At 36.6% G+C, this 27,871-nt stretch overlaps 1 protein-coding gene across 4 annotated transcripts in view; it reads left to right on the top strand.

Annotated features, from left to right (window-relative positions):
* Positions 1–27,871, top strand: part of LOC114871228 (QRFP-like peptide receptor) — a 38,593-nt gene that overhangs the window by 3,593 nt on the left and 7,129 nt on the right. For all 4 annotated transcript variants that reach the window (XM_029176883.2, XM_029176885.2, XM_029176884.2 and 1 more), the window contains exons 2-7: positions 4,690–5,048; positions 5,741–5,871; positions 22,425–22,546; positions 24,788–24,911; positions 25,867–26,072; positions 27,165–27,288. In XM_029176883.2, the coding sequence (XP_029032716.1) occupies positions 4,910–5,048; positions 5,741–5,871; positions 22,425–22,546; positions 24,788–24,911; positions 25,867–26,072; positions 27,165–27,288 (846 nt within the window). In that variant the 5' untranslated portion in view covers positions 4,690–4,909. The remainder of the gene's footprint in view (positions 1–4,689; positions 5,049–5,740; positions 5,872–22,424; positions 22,547–24,787; positions 24,912–25,866; positions 26,073–27,164; positions 27,289–27,871) is intronic.

Raw genomic sequence — 27,871 nt, 5'->3', positions numbered from 1 at the left:
GACCTTTCCACGTATTTTCCTGGAAAAGCAGTCTCGGAGAGAAAGAAACTTTACCATAAATACGAGAAAATTTTATTGATTTAGAGAAAGTAGGTGCTTGCTTTGATTAAATCGTAATTAGATGATTCTGCGAGGGATAAGATTTAGTTTTTTAATCCGGCGGTCGTGGTTAATTTATCCTCGCATGTTCTAAATCACTTCAGCTTTTTTATCTCATTACGCGAAAGAACCCGTTGTATAATTTTCCCGTTTTGTTTTATCGCGAGGTCGCGAAACGTGGCAAGAAAAGCGGAAAACGGAGGTTCAATATGGCGCATTACGCAACGCGATTTCCTTATCAGCGACACGAATAAATGTTGCCTGAGTAATTTTTGTAATAATTCTACAACCGGAACGAGATAGCACTGCTAAACTAATTGCTAGTTTAAAGTTGGAAATCACAGAACGCTGTCCATCCGATTGGTAATTCATCATCGAACGTCCGTTAATGTGGTAAAATCATGATTCGAAAAAAGCTGCTCGTTATGCTGGTCCATTCTTGTCATCGAAAATTCATTTCTCGGCCAAAAGTTTGGTCTTTGTTGGCAAGAAGCCCGCATCGTTTGCTATCGCGATCGACGGTGGGGTATTTTAGGGGCAAACAAGAAATGGACTTGTTTTCCCATCGAAAATCTAAGGAAAACAATCTCCAATAGAATTTTAATTATTTTTAAAGTTTCTATTGGACATTGCACCTATGTACACTAGTGGAATTAATTCTGGACACTTAATTTCGCATTTATTCAAATTATTTAATATATTTTATATTCTAATCATTGTTTTCTAATTTTTAAATATTTTTATTCAAATTGTCCCCTAATTCTACCAGTGCAAGTAAATTAACCAGTTGTTTCTCCACCAAATTCACGAGGAAATAGCTTTCATAATGTATTTATATTCTAACGGAGCAACGTTAGTCTGTCGGTCCGTAAGTAAAGAACAGGGAGAAAAATAAATAGACAGACAGTGATACGTTAAACGAGAGGAGAGTGAACTTAGAGTTTTTTTATAAACTAAAAGCTCCGTCAATGTGACGACTAATTTTAAAATAGACTCGGACTTACTCATCGGTGTTTCTCACTATTTCACGGGTTAAATTCGAACGATCAGGAATTAATTAATTCTATTGCTCGTATAATTCTCGTTCTAATTTCACCAGTTTGCAGTTTGGTGGTTTAGGAAAATCTGGTCGATTGAAACTAATGTTAACGATCGCGAAAGTGCAGATTCCAGGTGGGATTTCGTACTGATTAGCGCGTGGGAATCGACAAGGTTGCGTAAAAGGGATTTTCGTTAATTCCGTCTTAATTGCTTTCCAAAGTTTCACCGATCAACTTTAATCCTTAATTATCGGGATTCTTGCTTACCTTTTCTGCTTTGACCATTTCGAACTTGTATCTTATCGAGCGATTGCCATTAATAAAAATAATTGTATTTCTCTCAAAATTATAAAAATTATAAAGTTAACTTAAAAACACGAGCGGTTCGATACTGAAAGTTTATTTCCCCATTATTTCAAGCATCCGCGCAAACGTGCTGTCGGTAGAAAATCTGGAAAAGTAAGAGAAATAACAGAAGTTCTCCCAGTGTTTCACGCTTTTTAGTCGAAACGCTGACTCGAGCTTGGCTAACGAGATTCGTTGTATTTTGCAAATTGCAGAATGTTTCTTACCAGCGTTCCGTAACACAGCAACTTTCATCCAACCTCGAAGATATTCCTCTTTTGTCTATCATCTTCGAAATTCTACCTTTTTGATATTCGAAGCGTGGCTGAGAGGACTTAATTTATTACCGGTGGAAGCTTGAAGTCTGTTTCCAAAGAGGCTGATTTACTGCTCGCGATTCTAATTGCGGAAATTATGGCCGAGGAGTTACGATTCAAACTTCTAGAGATTCGATGGTCAAATATACTTTCAAACTGTATTACAAAGTATTTTTACAAATCCCTTAGCTAATTTATCGAAAGGGATAACAAGAATCCTCGATCCGATAGACTGAATCAAACCGCGTTTAACTAGGAAACGTTTGAAACTCGATCAGAAATTCGATTTCACAAATGGTGACTAAGAAAATCGCTTGCACGCTCGATCAGTTCATTGCAATTCCATGAAATGCAATTCAGGGTATCCCGTTGTTGAATGCAAAATTTATTATAAATTTGATGAGATCCGAATGAAAGTTCGCGCCAGCTGATGATGATTTAAAATTTAATCAGTTTACGGCAATTGCTCAATCATTGGATATGTTTACAATTTTTTCGTTCTCAAACAAAATTCCAACTTAATTATTCACCGTTTGAGGGTTAATTCAAGATGGTTTATAAAACTGTTTCTACGTTAACAGGAGTTTCACGATAAATCGTAAAATTTTTCTTTAACGCGCAGCCAGAGATCGAACACAGATTTGATTGTAAAAATATTTATATCACATTTCTGATATACTAGTTTCAAAGGAAAGCAGCCAAATTTTTCTGCGTTAGCAAAATATACTTACTCGCGTCTTAGCTTCTTCCGTTGTGGAATGTCTGTTAGAAGCTTTTAACTTTCAAAGTGAAAGAGGTAGATAAGATAACGAGCGTTTAATTTGCGACTGCATCAAAGAAGAATTTTCCTAGTTTACGAATCTCTGAACAGGAGAACGTTTTCGCTTTATCCCGTGAAAAGAAATACCTGTGGGTATCGAAGAATAAAAACGTTTCATTCAATTTCCACTTTGATCTATTTTCCCTTTGGCTTCATACAAAAGTGTAAAAGGATAGACTGCGACACAAGACACGTTGTAATTATAAAGTTGCGAAGGAGTTGAGTAGTTCTACCAATACTTAAACTGGATTTACGTGAAGTAATTATGTTAGAATTAGTAGGTAGCTAGACTCGGATCGTTTACCAAATGAGATTTCCTTCTCGTAAGTCACGCTTGAGCTCCGATTGAAATTTTGAGGAAACTGTACCCTCTAACATCTCGTTAGCTTATTTTCAAGTTGAATAGCATTTAACACTTTGCAAACTTCAGTTATTAAGTTGTCAATTAACTTTTGGACGACGGACCATGGAGAGAGTCCCAATTTTATTTTCCAAATTTTACACTATTGTTTTAATATATCAAACTGTTTCATTTAAAAATGATACATTTACCTTTAAATTTGCGTCCATATTACTTATAATAATTTGATCTCCTAATTAAAATATCTAAAAAGTAATTCACTTATCAAAGAACGCAAGGTGTTAAAATTGTTTCAAAACCGACTATTCTCATTTTTTCCCTACTTTTTGAAGTATACGTACTTGAAATTCGCTCTGGTAGCCGTATTTTTATCAATTCTCAGAGTCCGACACTTCATCGGTTCGCTCGCAGAGACGACGAACGGAATTGATACGATCTCTCGAGTTTGTCGAGCATTTGCTTCCAGTCACGTGGTCACGGAGGGTCAATAGAGCTTTATTTCGGGATGAGGGAATCCTCTATTAATGAATCACGACTACAATATATCACACCTACGTTGCGATCTTAACCGGTTCGCCTCGACCGTGTGTTCGTCACGTTTCTCCTAACTACGAGAGATCCTCGATCATTTAATCAATAATCGGCGATGTTCAGAGATTTTGATATTCGATGAATATTAACACTATATAGAAATCCTGAATTGAAAAGAAATACGAGTGGTACGTAAGAATTTTCTAAAAATTTTCACTCCAATCGCCTTCTATAAAAATATGAAAATGTAACTTGGAAAAGGCTTAGAAAATTGTACGCTGTTCCGGAGATTTTCCTCAAAAATCCTGTTTCGTACATTCTATTCGAAAATCGAATTACCCGAAGGAAGATGAAACGAATCTCGATTGGCAATCAGATTTAATGAAGCACACAAACGGGGTCACGGTTGTGCAACGCGATGCGCTTGCGTCTTGATTTTAGCAGATTCACCTTAATAAAAGCTCGACGTGTTTCAATAACGTGGAAAAACCTTGAAAACTGGTAGGTACTCGCGAGCATCGTGGCTTAGTCTTTTTATACGAAGCCGAGGCCTTCGATGTCGGAAGAAAAGAAAACGCTGAGCGCCGTGAAAAGCTTCGTTCCTTTCTTCTCTTGAAGTCTGTATTTAGCCGGTTCAAATCGGATACCTCTCTTTAATCTTGCCCGGTTACTTATTTCACCTCGAAAAATTCCCGAGAAACTCCAACGTTTCCCCCTTTTTTTCCTACTCATCGAATCTTAACCCTTCGCTTTCGAGCAAACGTTTTCTTTCAAATTAATTGAAATATTGCGTTCGAAGTTTCTGAAAACTCATAAGTTACAGTCGTTCAGGGTGTAAATACATTTTCTCTCTAATAATTATTTATCGAACTAGTTTAAATTCTGTCAGTAGACGTTATCGAACGACTTGAATCGACTTTCGATAAATACTCGACCGGCGGACCAGGGAGACGCGTCGTAAAGAACCTTCCCTCGAAATAGGAATTCGGTTCGTTCATGGAGATCTTCGCGTTACATATCAATTGGTCGCTTTCAAAGTGAAACCTTTCACGTTTCGAGAGATCAGGTCGAAAGAAATTTTCGTCTACCGATGCTGACTGAGTTATTTGAAAAATGTATACTGTTCTTTGCATCGGAGCGATTATCATTTTTAATATCGATCATTTCTATGTGTAGAATCGGAATATCTTGCCACGGTGTCTGAAGAGAGAAGCATGCGAAGAAGAAGATCGTCGATCGAGGAACAGACCAGAGCTGGACTCGAGACATTTTCAACGGTTTGAAAGTTTGCAAATCGCGGCCGCAGTTAAGCGAAACTAGCGATGGAAAAGATGGTCGCGAATAACCGACAAGTGGTTGCAACTGAAGTGTCGTCGTTAAGAAGCTAATCGCAGTCATGTCGAACGAGACTAACACGACCGACGATTATCTCGACTACGACTACGACATCAACGAGTCGTTCAGTCAATTCGACTGGTCGGAATTGGCACCCATACTCGTCATCTACTCCCTCACCTTTTTCCTTGGATTAATCGGTGAGCGAACGACTCGGGTCTCTCCTTTCTGAAAATCTATTCATTTTTGTTTAATATATTTTTAATATCGTTCTGGGTTTCTGGTTCAGGTATCAAATACTAGATAAATAAATAAAGGGATAAAATTTCCAAATTCGAAATATTAATCTCTGAATATTGTGGTTCTATTTATTTTTTGGAATTTTAATGGGAACTCGAGCGGATGATTGAACAGAATTTCAATATACGTTGGTTTACAAGTTATTCATCCGCGAATGAATATTTTTATCGGAAATGAAAATTACTTAAACGCTTGTATGGTTACTGCGATAGATTTTCTCTTATCGTCGTTGCTGTCCGCGTATCAGGTTGTATGGACAAATTATTATTTCAACAGGCGGCGGATGATTAATTTTATCATCCACTTCTTCCGTTATGTCATTGTTATTCGTATCAAATAACAATCGTATCATCGAATACTACATTAAAACTCAACTTTATTTTTCGAGAGATTTTTCAAGAAATTTTCTTAAATAATCGCTTACAAAATTACCAAAATCAAGAATAATTAATGCCGCGTAATTAGATGCTATACCTGGTCTCCTTGATATTATATTATTCATCATCTTTGTGAAAGGTGCGCAGCTGGGGGCGTCTTAATTATCAAGTTTTGATGAAGTATCCTACGGTTCGATGTCTAATTTTTGTTTCAGGAAATGTCGTCATCATCGCTTCTACTCTGTGCCCGAGATTGAGACCCTTACCCGCTACACCGACCAACGTCTTCCTGGGTGGTTTGGCAACGGCCGACCTTTTGCTTATAATTTTCTGCATTCCTGTAAAGGTGAGTTTTATCCTAATTTTTCGAAAAGAAAGGGATTTCAATATTTAGGTCACAACTAGACATTCGCAAATATTTTTATTTTTAAATTATAAGTTTCCCTTAGAAACTCTGATGAATTTGAAACATTCTACTGCGAATCAATATTTTCTAAAACAGCATTGAGTAAATAATTGTCCATAATTGCAACAGCAATTCCATTCAATTTATGTGCTTTGCATTCGTTCAATTATTATTAAAATCATCGATGCGTGTAACAATAATCTGTAATACAGATTCTATAGAATCATATTCGTTCTCGAATGATTTATTTATTTATGAAAATTGGATGGAATAATAATCCATGTACTAGTATCCATATAATAGTGATACAATTTATATTCCATAAAAATTCAATGAAATTTTAAGAAACGACATGTGTAAGTTGAATTGTCGTTGAATATACAAATCGAATTCGAGACACGTTGTCTCTGAACGATATCGCACGCGAAGTCACTGTCAAGAAGGCGTCGCGACGCCCTGGCCTGAATGAATATAAAATCGAATTGTGCCAAGTTCTAAAATTACGTATCCGAGAATCGGTCCTCCTCTCGAATATACATGTACTTGCCACGTTCGTTTCTATTTTACAGCCATTGTAGGCCAATTACATTTCATTTCTTACGACTTTGTTATTTTCTTTCCTGTAGGCTAAATTGAACTTGGCACGATCCGACGCACGTTTCGAGCTTTCTGCTTTTATCTTGACGAGTTACAGCCTCCTGTGTGTTTTATTACACATGTTATTTATTTCTCTTTGTTTCGATGCGACTGTTCTATGATGTCTTTGAAAACTTTGGTAATTAATCTTTAAACAATAATATCGCTACAGTAATATTCTCGAACGACGACAGCTGGAATTAAATCAAATTTAATTAAAACTTTTGAAATCATACGTGGGGTCAGTAGAAACCTTGTCATCCGAAGATTTTTATGATTCTTTCTTTCACTCCCATTCAGTGAACCGAATTGCAAACATCCAAACTGAATTTATAGAGGACGGAGAAAATGATAATTAAGAAGTTAATTAATGCTACCCTTTTGCAGTTAGAAGTTTCCCTAAATATTACTCAGTTCCTCTTATTTACATTGTACTCTATCTATGGTAAAGAAACTTGTTCCTTTTGCGAAGAATCGATGTCGTTTTTCGGGGAAAGTTCTTTTCAAAGACGTCCCTGGTAAGTTCTCTATCGCGTTTTCCCTCGCGACATAAGAGAATCCCTCGAGGAAGCTGATCCTTATTTAGAGGGAAGTGGATTAGCAGAGGGTCGAAGGGTTGCTATGAAAAGCAGGAGTCTTTTCACGAGACGTTATTACTTTATAAGCGGCAACAGTTTAATCTGGCAGTGACGAGGTGTTGATTTACTGACGTTTCGTTGACACCGAGCTTGTCTTCGTGGTCGTTCCTCACGTTACGTTTCAAGGGGACATGATTCAATTTATTATCGGGTCAATTCGAGCCTTTCAGGCCTAATGATACCATCTGAGAATACGGATGACGTATCAATGTTACAAAATTTTTTTCTCTTTTCTTTCTACCTATAAGACGAGAGCGATGAGAAAAATGTTGTTCACCGAAATGACGCGTGTCTTCATCGAGGACGAATTTAACAATTTAAATGATCAGCGAACGCGCAGCATCCAAAGTTCAGATGGTAAAAAAGAGAATTCATTTATTTTTCTAGTTTGTACGTCGAAAATATTTTGCCACGCTAGACCCGTGACGTTCTCTTTTGATTTATGGGAACGAAATGAAAGAAACACTCGCTTATTTACATGTATATTCGTTTCCAAAGATTCTCTTTGAAATTTCCAGTCGATGTAAATCCTTCGAGGCGCGCTCTTCATAATCATTATTTATTCCCCGAGTTGAAGATTTCAGCGTCTATTTGCGAAAAAAACAAGTATGTAATATTCTAAGCAGAGCGGAGATTCTTAAAGGAGATTCTCGAGCTTCTTTCAGAGATGAATATTTGTCGTTGTATCAAAGAAGCTTTCCCCGTTACATTACTTTCCGCATTCCACGGGTATTTCCTAAGCTTATATAGATATTTCTCTTTATAACATTCTCCCGAAGTTATACGATTTTTGTCAAGCTTATTATTAGTCTAAATTTATGTGTTTTACACTTTGAGTTTATTAAATGAAAGAATATTTAACCTTTAACGAAATTAGATTAAAGTTGAGGCTCTCTCCCTGGTCCGCCATCCGGGAATTAATCATAGAAGGGAGACGGAACATTGGCAAATTTATGCTTTCTATAAAATAATCTTAATAAAGAAATATATTAGACTTCTGGTATGAAAAAATAAAATCGCTTCGAGTCGAGATAATAAGAAAATACCTGTTGGAGAGAATTTTAACATAGTGCAAGAAAAAAATGAATATACACGCGGAGGTCCGGGTTGGCGCATTATTAGTTCATCCCTCGAAGCTCGGTAGCTCCCTTTCCATGGTGTTTCGTTCGTTCGATCATTATTATCTATAGCGGTGACATTGTTGGCCGGGTACGTAACCCGACTTATATCGTGTTACTCGTGGCGAGAGGGCGGCTAGCACCCTGAGCACGAAATAAAAGCAACGACGCCGCAACAGATTTATTCGTTATGCCGTAGAAATAAAATCTCTCCTTTTCTGTCTCGCACTCTTGTTTCTTTCGTGGAAAAAATATAATATCCTGCAGGTTCGCCCTGCTCGTTTCATGGGACGAAAATGTCGAAGGGTGCGCAAGAAACGACGTGCCCGTATTATTCAGCTCGGCATTCGACGCGAGAAAAATGGGAAATTCAAGCTGAACGCAAGCTTCTTTCGGCTATGGGGTTCCAGGTGACGGGTTTCAATAGAGCTTGATAAATATTTATACATGTAAACGAATCTTCTTTTCGTCTAGTTGTTGAGCATCCTCCGAAACTCCGATGTTATTGCACATGTTGGGTTTCAAGGTATTTAGAACGTCAATGGGGCTTCAAAATTTAATGAAATAGAGACTTTATTAGAGTGAAAATAATTTAAAAATTAAATTCATGGATATTGCTTGAGAATCTATGATTTCCAAGTTTATCGTTGATTCCCTTATCTCAATCCGAGCAATGGGAACGTTCGTTCATTGGAATGGTAATTTTAGTCGATCCATGTAACTACCCTTAACCCCGTTTCAAGCGAGTGCTTTTCATAGAAATTACTGTCGCCGCGGTTTCCATTCAGATGATAAAATTGTCTGCCATTTCAGTTGTTTAAACAGGCTTGCATCCGCGACAATACGTTTGTTCAAAAACAATCACGTTAATTTGTTTGAAACAATTCTCTAATTGTAAGATGTTCACCTTGCATTCTTCTCGAAAACAGAACTTTAATGGTCGAAATTAGAAGTAAATTGCTGCTTCAATTTCAATAGAGAGGAGAATCTGTAATTTTCAGTAGTAATTGTGGTAAATTCGAAAATTTATTTCAAATTCATTAAATTTTCTTCGATAAAATTGATCAGCCTTCCTCGCGTACACTCGCTTTTATCATCGATGTTTAATCAACAATTTCTCTACTTGAACGATGACCTGAATTCATCGAAAGCAACAGGTACGAGTGCCACATATGCAAAGCAATTTATCTCGTTATTCAGTAATTCATTACGAAATTTTATAACATCTATATTTGGTCATTATCGAATAATGTTCAGAGATAAATTAAACGTAAAGTTAGAAAACAATGATTAGAATATAAAATATAAATGATTATATATTAAATAATTTGAATAAATGCGAAATTTAAGTAAAAATTTAAGTGTCCAGAATTAATTCCACTAGTTTAGAATCTCGAGTCTTTGAACTCTATCAAAAATAGATTTCGATTACCTAGAAAATGCCTTTATTTTTAGCTGTCTAGGCAGAAAGGGGCATCGGTTGATCCGATGCTAAAATTAAATCGTTATTTGTTTGATTACGAACGATGCTATTATTGCGTGTGGGAGTCGCTGAACGGATGGCTGATCATACATTGATCTTTACTACTCGCGCAAGTCAGATCGTACATTCTAACGTCGCACTCGACCTTTATCGTGTTCCTTTGATAAATAATCTACTACAAAGTACCATTTACAACGAACTTTCCAATAAAAATCACACGCAGTTTTCTCCATTACTCTTTCTGTAATTCCGGAATAGAAGTCTGATTTCCTGTTTCGTAGACGCTCGTGGCGCAAACTTGGACTTGTTCACGTGGGTATTAAAACTTCCCGTGGATTTTCGCGTGCGAGAATAGAAGGGAACTTTCCTTTCATTGAATCACCGAGTAGAATACCGAGCTATCGATTACGTTTTGTAAAGTTTCGAAAAAAAGAAAAGAAGAAAAATTTTCAACTACCACTCCAGATTGCAGAAGTTTGCGCGACCGTTCGATTGATTCGATGAAAATATTTCCCTGGATTAGATTATTCGCGACGCCAGAAATTTTCGAAAACGTCCATCGAGTTCACGGAATATCCGCTTTCCGGGACAGGAAGTCCTTGAATTGACGAGTTACGGGAATCGCTTTTGCCATCGACGCGACGCGACGACGGAAACTTTAGCAGTTTCCGACTGTGACAAATCTTTTGATGCTCTTTTCCGCCGATCGACTCGTTCGTACATGCTTTAAGCGTAGTACCGATTCAAGAGAGGCTCGTTGGATTAAAACACTGAATGTCGTTAGAGGGATGGTTTTTGGACGTTTTCTTGGCACGCATTCTTGGCATCGAAGAAACATTTGGAAACCGATGGTGCTGTTCCCTCTTGTTACGTACCCAATAAAATTTGGGAGTATTTTCGAGACTCGACTATTCAACAAAACAATTGTATTCCTTTCATTTATTTATACAATATTCTGTGGGTAGTTTGACATTTTTCTAATCTTTAAATTAAGTTCCTCGAAATATCGGTCGCAGGAAAATTGAGGAAAGGAAGAAAAGTTGAAACGAGGCAATCATGAAACTGAGATTAGAACTAAAAAAGCAATAAACCTTGCGATAGATGCTGCCGGAAGTAGCGAATATAACCGGAATTGCTGTCGTTTGCTCGAATTAATACTCTTTCAGATCAGCTATCAAACGCGATTCATGTATTATTTTCATATTGTCTTTTATTCGATTAAAAGATTTAATATAATACTGCATAATTAATTTTCTATGGTGCACGCACTGTTCAAAATGTTCTCCCTTCGAAATTTCATTAATTCCTATTGGAATAAAACGGTAATAACGCGCATACCTTTGCGAATTAATCAATGAATATTTCATCTCTTTGATGTTAAGTGGAAGCCATTGAAATTCATTCAGCCGATAATAAACAGTTAGTTTGTCGCGGATTTCTCTGTTCGAGATGTGTGCTCTTTTCGCGGGAAAAGGTCTCCACTGTGCGCGGAATAAATGGCCCATCGACCACCGAGATTCTCTTTTTTCTCCCGTCTATTTTTCTCATCCATCCTTGTTCACCGTTCGCAAACATTCGCGTTGAAAATGCCGGATCGTCTGGTTGAAAAGCGATGCTTGAAGCTAACTGATCCGAACTTGCCACTAGCTGGATTCCTGAAGAACACAACGCGGATGTTCGTCCTACTTTCAGCTCGATCATTATGACGAACAGCGTTCAAAATCCATCCTCGCTTTGACCGTGACGCGTGTTTGATGCCGTAATTATTTCCGCCGCGGTAATAACGAAAATTCATTTTCAAATGAAATTTTCCACTACCATTAATAATTAATGAGTTGTTAATGCAATTTAAACGCTCTTTTAATATTTTCCCGAAGCTGTAATTCGGTTACATTAAATTCATCGTGGCGAAGTTAAAATGAGCAAAATTCAACTTTGCGATTAAATATGAAATTTAGACCAGCTCATTTGCATAAATTCATTAGCGGTGAGTTGATTTATCTCGATCCGCTGCTGGCACAATTCGGATGATTTATATCGAGTTATACTACTTGACCGTCACGTACATCCCCTTGAAACTACGGAATACAGGACATTTCCAGCAAGTCGTTTTCGCGATTTATTAATCACAAATTCTGTCCCGTGTTAACTTCACGATTACTGCATGTTCCTCGGGGCATTTCGATGTTGTCTCGGTGTACACTTGCATATTAATGTAAACGTTTACGAGGGAATGCAATCTGGCGAATTATTAATGTACATGATTGCTTATCGAACGTTATGATCTCACGAGCCTTGGATTATTTTTAAATCTTTCCTCGTAGTTGTTTCGCTTGAAGATCCTCGTTTCAAGCGATCTGCGCGGTAGAAATAACCGTGTATAGTCGAGAGGTACAATTTCGAACGCAACTCTGATCGACAATTTTTTTCATTTATTGCAAATTGGCGTAGTTGTAAAATAAACCAAGTTGGAATGTTTGCTCGTTTTCTAAAAAATCAAGAGCTTAACGAAATCTAGTTAACAAATATTGAATCAAGCAGCACAGTCCATAGCAATTGAAAAATGAACTTTTAAAATAAGAGAGAGGGAATTGAGACAATTTCCTTTTATTTTTTTAATCTAGAAAAATTTGAAATCCTAGTTACACTTAAATAAACTTCTTTTACGAACTATAAATCCTAGCTCTTTATGGAAAAGCGATATCGATTTCAGGAATAATATACAAGAATTTATATTCTTTCTATCTATAACAGAATTTATATTTCTCTCTGATTAAAAAATATAAATTTCATTGAAATTTAAGGCTATCGTTGCTGTCATTATCGAAGTTATCACATCGCTTTCTTGTTATCAAAGTTTGTGCCTGTGTTTTAATCAGGAAATAAATGTAAGTTGAACGGTCAACATTAAACAATGTCGCACTAATGATGCTCAGCTTCCATACACGTGTCGACAGTAACATATCTGCGAGGTTATTATGGAACAATTACAGCATAATTCGTTGCGATACACCATTCTGAATATATCGAGTTCATTTTCTCATAATAATGGAATCAGTAGATCTGAAAAAAGAAAAAAATTATCACTATTATCATGTAAAGGACAGTGTTAATGATTTATAACGAAGATGTTCTTCAGAAATAAGCTGCTCTTTAAGAAATACCTCTTTGCTCGCAAGGAATTTGCAATTTCACTTTTGCACAGCGAAATACATGTAACAAAAGGGAAGCAGAGCTGGATGCTAGAAAAGGTTTGAAAGGAACAACGTTTCCACCGGATAGGATATTGCAGATTTTCTTGCAAAGCTGAATTCTTGTCGCAGCTAAAAATATTTTATGAAAAATCACCGAGCAACCTTAGATTGCTCGATTAAACGTCTGTCAAGCTTGACAGGAAACAGAAGAGTTATTTTCTAAAGGAAGAAAATTGAGGTCTCGGAATACAGGAAATCACGTTAATCTTATATTGGGAAATCCTCGGATTATTCGGCTCGATTTAACCGTAAGAATCGCAACCGCCTTCTCGTTTCGGTAGCGACTTTCTATCCTCCGATGACACCATAAAGTTTGATTGCCAAGGAGATGACTACCCTTCGAAAGGATCCTCAGGGATCTAGCCATCTTGCGACAGGCACAGGGTCACGTCAAAATGATACCATACGAAACAAAAGTGAGCTTCACGAGGATGACTTTCAGAGTCCACCAATTAAGAGCAAAAAAGAAAAATGACATCAGGAGTTATTAGAATATTCTACCAAGTCCCAGTTGAATTTTCCTGGAAAATATCAAGCATACTGTACGACTTCTGTCTTGTAATGTCTAGTTTTGTGGAAACCCTGTTATGGGACCTATGGGAGTTTTCATAGGAAGGTCCACAGATGTTTTGACGAGCATTTGTATTCCGTTGGAAGGGAAAATTGAAGACACCGGCCCGTGGAAATGCAAGCTCAGACTTTGCTGTTTCTCCCTAGAAATAGGCCGTTGGGAAGCTAGAAAGGTGGAAATTACATGGGATTGCTCGTTGAAATTGCTCCGTTTCTATATTTGCAACGCCAGCAAATTCCACTATTCTCCTTCGTTGAATAAATTCCCGAACAATAGGAGGCAGAGCAATCGTCTAGAATCTAATGATGTCCAATCTGGAGGATCGCGTAATTGTCGCGGAAAGAAAACTAGGTCACGAAAAGTTGTCATTGTCGGGGCCGCGAAGCGTGTTCCATCTTTGTGTGCACTTGAACCGCAGCTAATCGATCGGAGAAAGTAGATCAATAGGAGGGGCGAGCATCTACTTGGGAAGCGAAAACGTTTCTCCTCGCAGTTTTACCCCGTTTAATCGTCGCTCCTTATTAGAAGCTCGCCGTTAACGATGCGGCACCGCGACGTGGAAAAACAGTTTCGTCGTGGAAGGAAAACAATCGTTTCGTTTGTGTCACGCGTATACTGTTAGAAAAATTAGAACGCAAGGAACAAGGATATAAAATGACATGATATTTTTATTAATTCTTACGTATCGCTGCTAAAATGATCTTCTCCGGAAAGGAGCAGCGAAACGACGAATAAATCTTGTCAATAAGAAATGTATTTTTATGACTACGATTCTTCAGACGGAGATGTCTTGAAATTGGATGATTATCGCAGAGAAATTTAACTTTTAAATTGTTTCCTTGACTTTATATTTTAAGCTCGATAAAATATTTTCTTCTTATCTCAGCCACGGAAGATTTTTGGGGCCATCAGCGCAGAGCTAAGAAAAGCCAGGAAAGATTGTGAAACGTCCAGTGCGGTGATTTCCGCTTGAAAAAATTTATACGACAACACGGAGGAAAAGAATCACGGGATTCGAGCCGTTTAATAATACACAGGGAGATTATGGTTTAAATTAAGCATCCTATAAATCTGTTTTGTTGATTTTCTCTTGTTTCTTAGGTAGGTTTGAAAAAAGCATCAAAATCGAAGGAAACATCGTGAAAATTTTACAATGTTTTTCCTTGTATTTATCGTTTGCCTCCGTTGTTTCTTTTTTACGTTCTGTCAGAAATTTATTACACGTTTTACTGGAATGAATTTCGCGAAATGTCAGCCGCAGGGAGTGTCAATTTTCGAATCCAATAATTCATCTTTTCGATCAACTTGTGCTCATCTTCGAATGAAACGTAGTACTTGATTTACGATGTTGCTTAGTTATTACAAGCCAGCTCTTGATGATTTTTTACGCAAATTTATGTTTATTGATTTACCTGTCACTTTTTTCAACAGGTTCAAATTATTATTCAGAAAAATTAGTGATGCGAATACTGGTATTATATAACATTGTCGTCAAAAGGTGTCATCTGTTTTGATTATAAACATTTCGAATAGCCACTCGTGTCAATCGACTACGCTTAGAGTTTGTGTACATATCGTTCTATGTAATTAACAATGTTTGTCAACGACATGTCTTTGGTAAAAAAAGTTGATTTATTTCCCCTACGGACGAATTACAATTTACAGCAGTTTCGTAATTATCTTTTGGACGTAATTAAGTTTCTGGACGTAATTAAGGAATTATCCTTTGGACGCAATTTAGAGTGAACGGTTAATTTTTAAAATAAATTCGTCTCTTAATCACTGTTCCATTATAATTAGAAATCAAATGGAATCAAGGTCTGTGGAGGAATTTAAGGATTACAAAGGTGCAGGTTTTAAATGCATCCACGAATTTAACGCGATATCGTTAAATCTCTTGTGAAGACGTTGAAATATAGTTGTGCATCCTCTGGGAACTTTGCGATTAACGTTGCCGTGGGTTGCAAATTTATCGTTACCCAAATGACTTCTCTTTTCGACATTTGCATGCATTTTAATCACGTCGCGATTAACTGGTTTAAATCGCAACCGAATTGCAATTGAACAAATACTTTGTTCTTGAAATCTTCTCATTGTTCTTGGAAAATGCTTCGGTATTTATTGGAAGAGCGAAAATTGAACTGTGAAGTTAAACAGTCAATATTTGAAAAGTTTATTTTGTTTGAAAATTGAAGCAACGATTCGATCACTGTTGTCTTTTACATTCTCGTCTACCGTGTTCGATCCCTTCAATTTCCATTTTGTTGCTGTCTCGTTTTATTGCTGTTATAATTGAAATATGTCGTCCGTCCTGTTTATTCCACGTTTCGACCTTTAATTGAATGTCGAATCAATGGAACAGAGACGGATCGCGAAACCGCAACCCTTTGAACCGCGGTTTCTCGTCACGGAGAATATTGGCAAAAATTAATAGAGTAAAAGATGGTTTCTTAAACTTTTCATTTGTATTTTTGGATATTTCAGATTGAAACTACAAAATTTTCCCCCAACGAAGTTTTACCGAAAGAAAATATAAAATTCTTCTTAGATCAATGGAAAAGAAATTTCCACAAGATTTAGATAAAATAAAGAAAGATTGATGAAGCATTTTCTTCGCCATTAGGCCGGAAACTGGGAAGGAGTAAAAACTCGAGCTGCTTTTTAATCTCCGGAAACGAGCGCATCCGCATTTCTTCCAGAATGGGGCAGCGTTTTAAAAGAGAATCGCGACAATTTCACGCGCAACAAACCACGACGATTCGCAATTTGCAGAATGTTCCAACGACTCGAAGTAGGTAAGGGAGGACTCGTTTTCCATAAGAAATTCGTCAGTTCGTTAAAACGAATTTCAGGTGAGGGCTTACCGATGTTTATCGTCGTTCTAGATTTTCGAGGAAGCATTCTCCTCTAAGCAATTTCCTTCGTATTGAAATAAAATTGCGCCAACGAAGTATTCGAATTAGTAAGTTTTTTCGGAGGTGTCAACTCGTTCAAATGGAAGATATTTTTCAGGATGAAATTCTGTCCGAGGAATTTCATCGATCAATCGAGATATCGCATAAAACTTTGAAGGTTTACTCGATATTTCCTAAAGAAGAAATCATTTTTCCAGAAGAAATCGATTTTACAACCGATCAAATTTAATACCCTCCTCCATCATATTTGTCTCGTATAACTGTTATGTATTTATTGGAATAAGTGAACGATTAGATATGAGGATAAACTAACATATCTACTACAATAACACACTCTCTTTGGTTTAATGTCTCTACACATGTATCTTCTCTTTTTTCAATACCTACTATCAACTTTTGTCAATCTAGTCGCCTACTCGGTGTCCCAGTGATTCTGAACATTTTCCTTTGCGAAAATTCCGAATGTTTGCAAGATTACAAATTGTAGTCTTCGAGTGACTTTTCCATCCCCTAAACTTTTCTAATCTAATCCGAAAGTGTCTTATAGTCCGTAATAGGATTTTTCGAGAGCAAAAGAATCGATAAGGGACATCTGGATAGCGTTTTTTCTAAGCTAATCTTGTTTGCCAACTTACAGAAGAAATATCGTGGGCAGCATGGGGGATTCATGGAAAAATTGTTATTAGTTGAAAGTTTGTTTGCGAATGGAGGGTCCACTTTCAGTCACTTCCTTCTGTTGCGCTGCTGGCCTGTCGGCACTCGTCTTTCCTCTTACACTTCTAAAAAAGTTGCGATGATAAAGTTTGACTTACTCTCAACTTTAACTCATGATACCGTGTTTGGGTAGTTTAGAGTGCATTTAGTTTGAAAGCAATCCATGCTTCAAAGATGTACTTACCTTCTTCTGTTTGATCAATGTTTTAACCCTTTGACTGGGATAAGGGTGTGTTTACCGTGTACCCTCTAAACATCAGCTCAAAAGACGTATACGCAGAGTGAATGAATAATTATTTTGTGAATAATATATAACTGTTAGAAGAATATTTTCCCTCTTGTATTATTCCTTTCGCGGAAAATACAAATGGAAGAAGTGAACTTCACTTGGAACATATTTATTGTTCTATTAAACTGATATAGTATCCGACGAATTCTTCCGAGTGATATAGGAACCGGGTAAATAATTGAATAAGGAAAACTTGGTGCATACGCGAATGTATATTCACGTTTCTTATTTTTCTACAAAGTCGGGCATTATTTCAAATAACATTTTGACACAAATTTTGACTGAAATGAAGATATTGAAAAATAAGAAATAAATTATTTATTCAAATAATTAAAAACTTAATTACTTATTTGAAAATGACAGAAGAAATCAAATTTTATTTCAAGCAATAATGTTTTTAAATTGGAAATTATGCACTATTTGAAATAATTTTTATTCAAAGAGGTATAAATAAATTTTTTCTGATTTTCCAAGAATTATTCTTCTCATCTGAAAATACGCATTGTCATAATAATAGATCTCTGTTAGAACGTCGAATCGAACAACTATTATTCCTCTATGGAGAGTACCGATGAAGTAATAATTAATGTGTAGTATCGCAATCGAATCTGCGAGCGTAATCAGTAATTTGATTATTTGATGCGAAGCGCAATAAAGTCTTTGCTTTACGATTAATTCGATACACCGTTAGAGGAACTTAATGGAGAATAATATGGTCAGTGGTCAGCGTTGCGAGTGTTCTCTAATTGTTTCATTAACCTTTCTGCTGAAGTAACGCAGTAGAAAACAGACACAAAGAGTTATGAATTGAAATTAATATCTACTCGATAACTTTTTATAACACGGTTAACGATGAAATTTATCAGAATCCTTAAATGGAATGACCTTTCACTGAAAGCTTTCAATGGAAATAGGATATTTCTGTAAATATTGCAGCTATAGAAGAACTTCGAAAAACTCATTCAGAGAATCTTTTGTACAAGCAATATAAATCATTTTTATTTTTTAACAAGAATTTCTAATTAACTGATTTATATCTTGGCAAAATTGCTTTAGCTGATCGATGCTTTGCTTTCCGCTTGCTTGTTCACTTGCACTGTGACTATATTGTTAATTAAACTTAGTTACATCGAACGTGTAGAGAATTACGTGACGATCGTCTAAACTAGATACAAGATAGAGAAGACAAGAGGAGATAGGATAATAAAGGAGTTAACTTAATTAGTAGTAGATCAGTTCGATGGTATAAGCTCGCATGGAAGTATAAATTCAAACCAGTCATATTACAATGAGGTATTTTGGCAACAGTTCTACCTATTAGACGCTCTTGTCCAATCAGATAGTCGGGCTTACCTAATTACTCGTACTCTGCCAATCACCGGGCTCATTACTTCGGCCCTAGTTAAAGGATGCAAATGCATCTGATAAACTACTTGCATCGCACGAAGGCGAATCAGTCTGCTGTTGGGCTTCGAAGGGATTGAGTTTCATTTTTGCAATTCGTTTTACAAATATTTGCTTTAGAATCGCGTCACTAATGAAGACATTAGCAATTAATTAATTTTACAAGATGCAGCAAACGAATTTATGATACTAACTTCTTAACGTGTTAATAGTTAAATATAGTTTATAATTGTCAGTAATGTTTCTTAGAAAACTAATACGCGTGTCGAATTACAACAACTTGATTGTCGTCACTGATAACGATGCAATTACGCTGCTACTAATTAACCGAGCAGCGCTGGATTGTGTTTCATTTTATTCGTTCTCCAGTCGCATGCCATGTGCGATTCTAATTAGTAAAGGTTATTCATTTCTTGATGTAAAATGGCAACTTAAATTGAATGTCAATCGTTGAAGCTATTCGTGGAATTGTAGGAAACGTTATTCGGTATGGAATTCTATAGTGAAATTATTTTGTCAGCTCGTTGTATAAGTAATTAAGGAATTAATAGTGAAAGATAAATAACTGTCTTGTCGTGCTGAATTATTACTTTTCGATTCTTCGCTTGAAATATCAGTAGTATTCTGTGTCCTTGTTCTAAAATCAATACAGCATTTCTATTTGATAATTTCTGTTAGTAATTTAAAGTTAAACTCGTTCTCCTTTTATCAAGTTAACATTTAGACAATTCGAAAATCAGCATCTTAAAGTAACAAGGCTTTAACTATGGCTTTTGTCATCTCAGAAATTCATTAAGTGGATCTACTGTTTAAACTTTGTTCGACATGCAGTTCAAACGAGAAACTTTGCATTTCAATCTCTTGTCTGGATTCCAAGGATACTTATGTTTAATCTCAAGTATTCGTTTAATAATAGGTTCAGCATTATGTTTACCATTTTATTTTAAAATCACCACAAAATCTTTTGACCAGCCTGAAACGACTTCCTTTCTGTTGCTCTAAAAATAATTAAGATATTTGACACCCTAAAATTAGATGGGACACTGGACGTTCGTTCAAGCATTTAGAATATAAAAGCCTGTGATTTGTTGAGCGAATTTTACTCGTTCTGTTAAAATATTTTTTCAAAGTTTCAAAATATAAATTCTGTTATTTTTCCGAGAGCTTCAATTTATAGATCATCTGTTTTTATAAAGGATGTTCATATTTTTCGACAGCTTCGACGCGTCTCGAGGTTGGATCATTCTTGACCCTGTCTCGATCATAATCGACCCACTTCTCCGTGAAATAGAGAACAGTGTCTTGATTAAAGCGGATCCATTAAAGTTTCTTTCTCGGATCGAAACTTGAGCTTAATCTCTGCTGGATCCGACAGCAATTTTCTTGAGTAATCGTATTACATTCCTGTTAGTCTGTGTTCAATTATCTTAATCGACTAAACTTTACCTTAATCACATTAATTTCAATTAGCGTCCTTACACGAGACGCAGAAACGTTTTCGACGTTATTTATCTAATAATCGTGTTGGCAAGAGAAGAATTTATTGCGGACAAACTTTTTAATTTCAAGTTAATTGATCATAGAAGAAAACTTATCGTCTCTTTAACGATTTCTTACAACGAAATCTTACAAGGAGTTTTTGCTGAATCGGGAACGGATTTTATGGAGTTTCCAGGACGATGGCGGTAAACAAACGTTTAATTATTGAGAAAGCGACTCGAGCAAGTGTGCGTATTCGTGTGTTGTGTAACGAAATTATTTCTGCATGTTTGAAAGCGTTTGCATGACGTTCGAACACACGCACTCCGTGCTTACGTGCTTTTGTAAACTGCGATCTGATTAAAACGTCTCGAGGCTGTTCGTGCGCGATTGAGCGTACCAGTTTCCAGTCAGACACGATTTCCAGGTGGCACGAGTTAATTTGAATTACCATAAACCTATGCGTATTTCATTCCAGAGCTATATATTTGATAAATTGTTGAAATCATGTAAATAAAATTCCAATAAAACTCGGTGAAAAATAATTTCAATATAACATCGATATCAGCCCTTTATCGATAAAAACGTGCAACACTTTGAAATGCAAACACAATCTTTACTTCCCGTTTTAATAAACCATTTATGGACTCTTTTTACGTGACATTTCTGTTCTGTAATAAAATAGAGCTTTTCTACCCGTTATGTGTTAAAAAAAAAAGAAAAAGAGAAACGTAGAATCGTTGTAGCAATTTCAGAAGATTATTCCAATTTCAAAAGGCTGTTCTTTTATGCAGGTCCCCTTTTATAATAAAACGATTCAAAAATACACATCCATCGTGTTCGAACGATTGTGGCACGCTTCATCAGAGCCGCATTCGACACCGAAAATACCTTGCTATTTGCTCGAGTTGATTGCTTTCATTGAATCCCATCGCCCTCTTTTCCGGCTCCACTCTTTACAAACGACTTAAGATATTCCCTTCGATGGCTGATTTTCCCGCTGACATAACGACTTCTCCCTTCACATCCGATCGATTCGATCCTTCAAACTTTTTCATATATCCCACAGTATGTATTTCTTTCGACAGATTTTTCGAGCTGCGAATCGCACGTTGCAGCTTGTAAAGTGTTGTTTAGTGGATCGCGTTGCCTCTGACGTTAACCTTAACCGGAGCAATTGAGAGCAGACTGTACTTGAGTTTCCTTATTTTCGCAGCGTTTATGGCTACCATTGGATTTCCATTGGACCGATATAAAAACAAGGATCAACCATTTAATTCCTGACTTTGCAGCTAACCGCTACAATTCTTTCAGGCTAATAAAACTCTGAAAACAAGGATGTATTTAAATATTCCTCCTCTGTAGCAATTATTTCAAAGTAACTGTGATATATCAGAGAAGGTAATTTTCATTTATCTTTCTCGTTTTAACAGTCGGTCATTATGCGAACGAGTTAAAGCAGGTTCACGATGGTCAGTGACACGTTTAAAATGGAAACAGAGACTCTTTGACCAGACGCGTTTTCTGCTCATTAACAGCTTCAAAAAGCATATGTACTTCAACAACATATTCATCTTCTTTGCCTACCTCTCGAGGATGCTTGATTAAACACGTTCCTGCCTGGAACGTCGACCTTTTTACTTCCGTTCGAAAGCACCGAGAAACGTTTCCATGATTTTCTGGGATTTTTCTTCTTTCGTTCCAATACTCCGTCCCATTGTTCTCATGATTTTTTGTTCTCCCTGGGATGGTTTATATATTTTTCTTGAAACATCGTTTTAAACGACTTGAAAAATAAACTGAAGAATCGTGACGGGAATGATAGAATAAAGTGATCATTTTTATTGTACTATTATTTGAAAATTTGTCCAAGGGACATGACACGTATGGGGTATATTTTTTCTTATCAAAATTATTTTGAAACGTTTCAATACGGTTGTAAAATGTGATCTGATAATTTAATCTAACGAGATAGTTAACGATTTGTTGCAGGTAGCCAAGCTGTTCTCTTACACGTGGACAATGGGCTTGTTCCTATGCAAGTCGGTGCATTATATGCAGAGCGTATCGGCTATTTGCTCGGTCGTCACGTTAACCGCGATGTCGGTCGAAAGGTAAATCTTACATTATTACCTCCTTTAAACCACCCATTATTTAACCTTATATCGTACCTACCATCTCTTCCAACTTAAATCATGTCAAAACAAAAAAATTGCAGCCAATATATTTTTATTATAAACTTTATCTTCGATCGAAGTTTCATTTACTTAAGCACCCTTTAAGACAACGAAGAATGTAAAATCTATTAAAAAAGTCTTTGGATTGATTAAACTTATCGTTAAAATAATTATTTGGTTAACTGGAAGATAAAATTATGAAACTTTTACATTGCTCGACGTTCGTTAGAAAAGCAACTTCTGTTGGAAGAATAAAAAACGTTTAACGTAACGTCGTTTTACATCCAAGGAGTACAGTTTCACTTAATTAATGAACACAAACGAGTTGTCAGAAGTTCTCCTTATTTAGAGCCGTATTTTACATCGCTGCCACTTTCTGTCTGCATAGTTGGAAGGGTTCGTTCTATCACGAAACGTGGCTATTAATTTCAAAATTATTGAAATACCATAGATCCTTTCTAACACCCTACCTCTATGCAAGATTAATGAATTCGAAGGATTATAAATTTCACGAGGATTAGGTGGCACTTTCAATATCTTGCCCCTATTGTGTAGCACCCTGTGTTCATAATTAACGATGAACTCAGGGTTCATCCAAAACTTTGACGCTCATTTACAATCTCAAAACATTTCTCTTACATTATTTTATTTTCTAATTCAAGATATAAATGAAGTTTAAATGAAATGTAATCAACGTAAAGTCGTTTAGAGACACTCTTCATCGTAAATCGTTTCCTTTCAATTTCACGCGAAGTAGAATTTGGTCCTCGAATCTACCTAAAAGTTTACGTTCGTTGGCGTAGTTTCAAAGAATTCGTTCCCTTCTTTACTTTAGCACGTTTCGGTGAGGCAGTTAGCACAGGGAGAGAGGAGCAGGAATTGTCTTTTCCATTTCAGATCAGATTCCAATGGAGTCGAGAGATTGCCAGGTGTTTTCTTTCCTCTTCCACATTCTTTCACACTAAATTCATTCTACGACTTATTTAACACGTTCATAATACAAATATTTTACACCTTACAATGTCAATTTTTCAAGTTTTGTGGATTTATGATTTCTCGAGGGAAGCTGTTGTTTCGATTCACCGCTCACGTTTCCTTTTAATAGAGAAGCCAAGAAATAGGCCGGCAAGATGGTCCCCTTTCTCGATATGCTTAAAATTTATTTGGTTTCAGGGGAAACTGAACCACCGTATCTCTTTCACAACGTTGAATCGATTGCTCTTTTATTGTTTCTCGCCTTTCCCTCTATGACTCCTTTGTGGTTGAAATGAAACGAATAAATTTTGCGAAATTGATCATATTTCTTGTACTTGCGAGGGTTGCAAACAATAATAGTGATTGCTGTGATAATTTATGAACTGTACTCATCTCAAAAATATCAATATCGCAAATTTATTGCAATTCATGGCGGACCATGAAGAGAGCCTAATTTTAGTTTAATTTAATTTAATTTAATTTCGTAAATTGGGTTACCTTTAACTTAGACTCCGATGTTCAAGGATAAATGATAAAAAATTAAATATAAAATTACAAAGTCTTGTGAATTTGCGGCCATCAAGGTATTAAGCAATCAAAATTAAATGCGGTACGCGAAATTCATACTCGTCAACCGGATCATCGATCGGACTAAATAGAATTTGTTCTTGACAGTGCGATCTTGTCAATCATAATTAAACGATACGTAATTTTACAGCGGTGCTCGTTTAATTCGTTTGCATTCGGCGACGAGGGTGAGGTTGATTGACAGTCGGCACGGAAATCTCCAGCTACTTTGTATTCATGGTTCCGTTTAATCGAAAGAGATCCGGATAATCGTTGCAGTCGCTTCTCTCTTTTTCTTTTTCGTTTAATTGGCGAAGGTCTGGAAAAAAGGGAAGAGAAACGGAAATAACGATGGCTGTAAAATGAATGGTTGGAAATTTCTCGCACCATTACTTTGCTTTATTGCCTCCTCTTAATGTGCCTCTGTCATTTTTTTCCCATCTTTTTCTTACCTTTGTCACCTGCATGCTCCATAATCTCGGGAATTTAATATCTCGCAACAGTTCACTCGACAATTATTTTTCAACTGCACCCCCACGCGAGTCGTATGGTGTTTTCAAACTAATTAAAATAGTTAAATTAGCGTCGGTGTCGTTTCGTAATTAACTAATTGAAAGTTCCATCTGTGTGTTTCAGGTATTACGCGATTGTTCATCCGATGAGAGCACAATACACGTGCACGATAAGCCAAGCCCGTAAAATAGTGATTATAACTTGGGTGGCATCGTTCCTTCTTGGTATTCCAATGATTTTCACCCAGGTAAACGTATCAATAATTTTATTTCTATTTCATTTACTTTATTTTATATTTCCGAGCAATGGATTGATATAATCGTTAGAAACGTCTGTATTTCCATCGAGCAACAGGAAAACCAATCCGAAGTGGTAGGAAAATTTAATCTGCTTAGAAATTAAGCAACCGGTTATCGGTTTGTCAATTCTCCTATTAGCCGAGTTTCCTTGCGGTTAATCACGAAGTCAGCGATCACAGATAGCCCCGTTTTCTTGCAATTTCGATTTCCGATACTCCATTTAGAGAAATTGGTAGTCTGCGCAAATATGTACGAGATAGCATTGCCCGCCAACAGAAACGTAGGTACTACATGCAAAATCGACGTGTATTTGACTGATGTTTCCCCAGCAAGGAACCTCTGTTTATCCGTCTTCCGCTCAGGATGAAGCGAGCAGGGAGTGGAAAATGGGGTGAAATCGTGTATTGAATCGATTTTACAAAGAAAAAGGAGCTTTCCTCCGATATCTTCCATGGGATTTTAAACACTCCCTTCCCTTATTACTTCTAGAAATGATTTGTATCGAGCTTTATTTACAGTTCAATTTGTAAATTTAGATTCGTTCTTTCAACGTCGAGACGTCCGTGAGCAGGTTTTAAATGAGATCCCTTTTCCTTCCTGAAAGAAAGGACCAACAAAGGGAGGCAATAAATGAATTATGTAGAAAAGTGAATCGTGTATCTTTTACAGAAAGAAACATAAATAAGACGATTAATATTGTTCTTGTCATTTCTGTTTGAATGATGTCCCAAATCCAGTTTAATTAAAATTCGAAATTACGTTCATCCAAAATTTAAGCCCTCTTGATTAATTGATTATAATAATAACACAAATTGAACTTTAATCGATAAACTCATTAACTTCAAAATGCTACGGAGTTGATTAACGTAGGATCATCTAATAGGAACGTTTTACTCTTTCAAGACACACATGGAGGTGGGAATGAGGGTGATCGCTTATTGGTGCGTCCGCGATTCAGATGCGGGTCTTTTGTGGCGTGCACACGAGGTTTACATGCTCGTTTTGGTTCTGGTGTTACCTCTCTCAGTCATGGCGTTTTGTTACACAGCTATTTGCTGGGAGATCTGGCAAGTTATGAAACGCCGATATCACATGACATCACGACACGCGTAAGTCTACTTTTTTTTTTAATCAATCACCGTAAAAAGAAGTTTTCCATTTATTCGAATTTTGGAATAAAATAATTTTTATGTGGAAAAATGAATTTCATTCCATGCCATCTCGTTTACATTCGTCAGAATTTCCATGTACACGCGGTGAAAATATTAGAATTCGAGCGAACATTGAAATACTTTTATCGATATGGAAAACGTCGAAGCAGATGTTCCAGACGAAAAAAGGAAAAACCTATTTTTCAGGAAAATCTTCTCTTTCCGCTGCAATAAATTTTTCTAAACGTATGAACCGGCGTTTTAAACACGCCGAGCGGAGTACAGAATCCTGTATCTCAACTGTTAGGTGCTAAAGTGGGTCTTAAAGTAATCCTTAAACCCCTTTACGTGATACTCGAGGTGTATTTTAAACTTATACGAGCGCTCGTACGGCTGAAGCGCATTGTTGAAATAATTGCTCTCGGATGGTAATCGCCACGGTGGAGATTTCAAACAGCATTAAATTTCCAACAATATTCCATATAACGAAACTCGGAAAATTTTGTTCATACGAAAGTTCGTGAAAGTTTCGAGCAGATGCAAGGAAAATTCAGGTCATTTTGCGGGACGGATTGAAATAAGTTTCAATGGAAATTGAAAATATCTGCAAGCGGAAAAGGGTGTTCAACTTGTTGAGCATAGTTTTATAAAAGTTTCTTTTTGCGTAAATGTAGCGAGGGGTTAAACGGGGAGGTAACCTTATTGTTTCGATATTTCGCGGAACCGCGAGATACCTTTCGAGTGGAATCGCGAAAGTTTGTCGAAACTTTTGATCGCAGTTTGCGCGCGACATCTCGTTATCGATCTTTTCGGCTCTTCCTTCTATCTTTCGGTATCCATTGTCGTTTACCGTACTCGTTAAAAACTTTGACGAACAAGATCATTGGAGTTGATAACGAAATTCCTTCGGCGAGATCCAGTTTTCCTATACAAGCATGTTTCCTTAGTAATTTACAGTAGCAGGACGCGAGATTTATCGTGGGAATTATGTGTTCTTGGATGAGAACGGAAACTTTGGTGGCACGTGATAGGCGGTTCAATTTGTTACAGATTAAGCCAGCACAATACCGATACCGAATCGATACCCATGACACAGAGGCAAAGTGCGCGAAACGGTGGTCGTCGTTATCGAGAAGACGGACAGACGGAAGAAGAATCTCGTACCATGAAACAGGTCTGATAAATATTAATTTTGCAACTAATGCTGGCTTGTAACAGCTTAGAGTAAGCTGCGATGATAATTAAACGGTTTTAAAGAGATTTTATCTTGTTAAGCTATTCAAAGACTTAGGAGAACTTTGTCTTATTAAGTTGCTCAATGGTTTCAGGTAAATGGTAGAACTTGGTAATTAGTATGTTGACAAGTATTATTTCTTTTCATTATTTTCTTTACAATAATTTTACTAATATTTGTTTATTAGTGTAACATGGTTTGTGGTGATAATTAAATAGTTAGTAGTATAGTTATTCGAAAAGCGAGTTCATCCTTTCACTTGAAAGAGTCTCGAATTTATAAAAGTTCAATACCACTTCTAGCATAGGAAGGTTTCTTCCATGAAAGACAATGTACCTAAGCAAACCACCAGCTCCTTCATTCGCATGCTAATTATTGTGCATTTCAAGCAGCAGTTTCGAATAAATAAGGCAAAAGCTTCTCGTCGTTTATGCTAACGGTGTCGCAAACGGTGTCCCCGTTCACCTAATTCTCCTCATTTTCAATGTTTCATTTTAACATAAAATATAATTAAAACTTATTC

Source organism: Osmia bicornis, chromosome 10 (assembly GCF_907164935.1).
Source record: "Osmia bicornis bicornis chromosome 10, iOsmBic2.1, whole genome shotgun sequence".
Classification (NCBI taxonomy): domain Eukaryota; kingdom Metazoa; phylum Arthropoda; class Insecta; order Hymenoptera; family Megachilidae; genus Osmia; species Osmia bicornis.
This window is presented reverse-complemented; position numbering and strand designations above follow the sequence as displayed.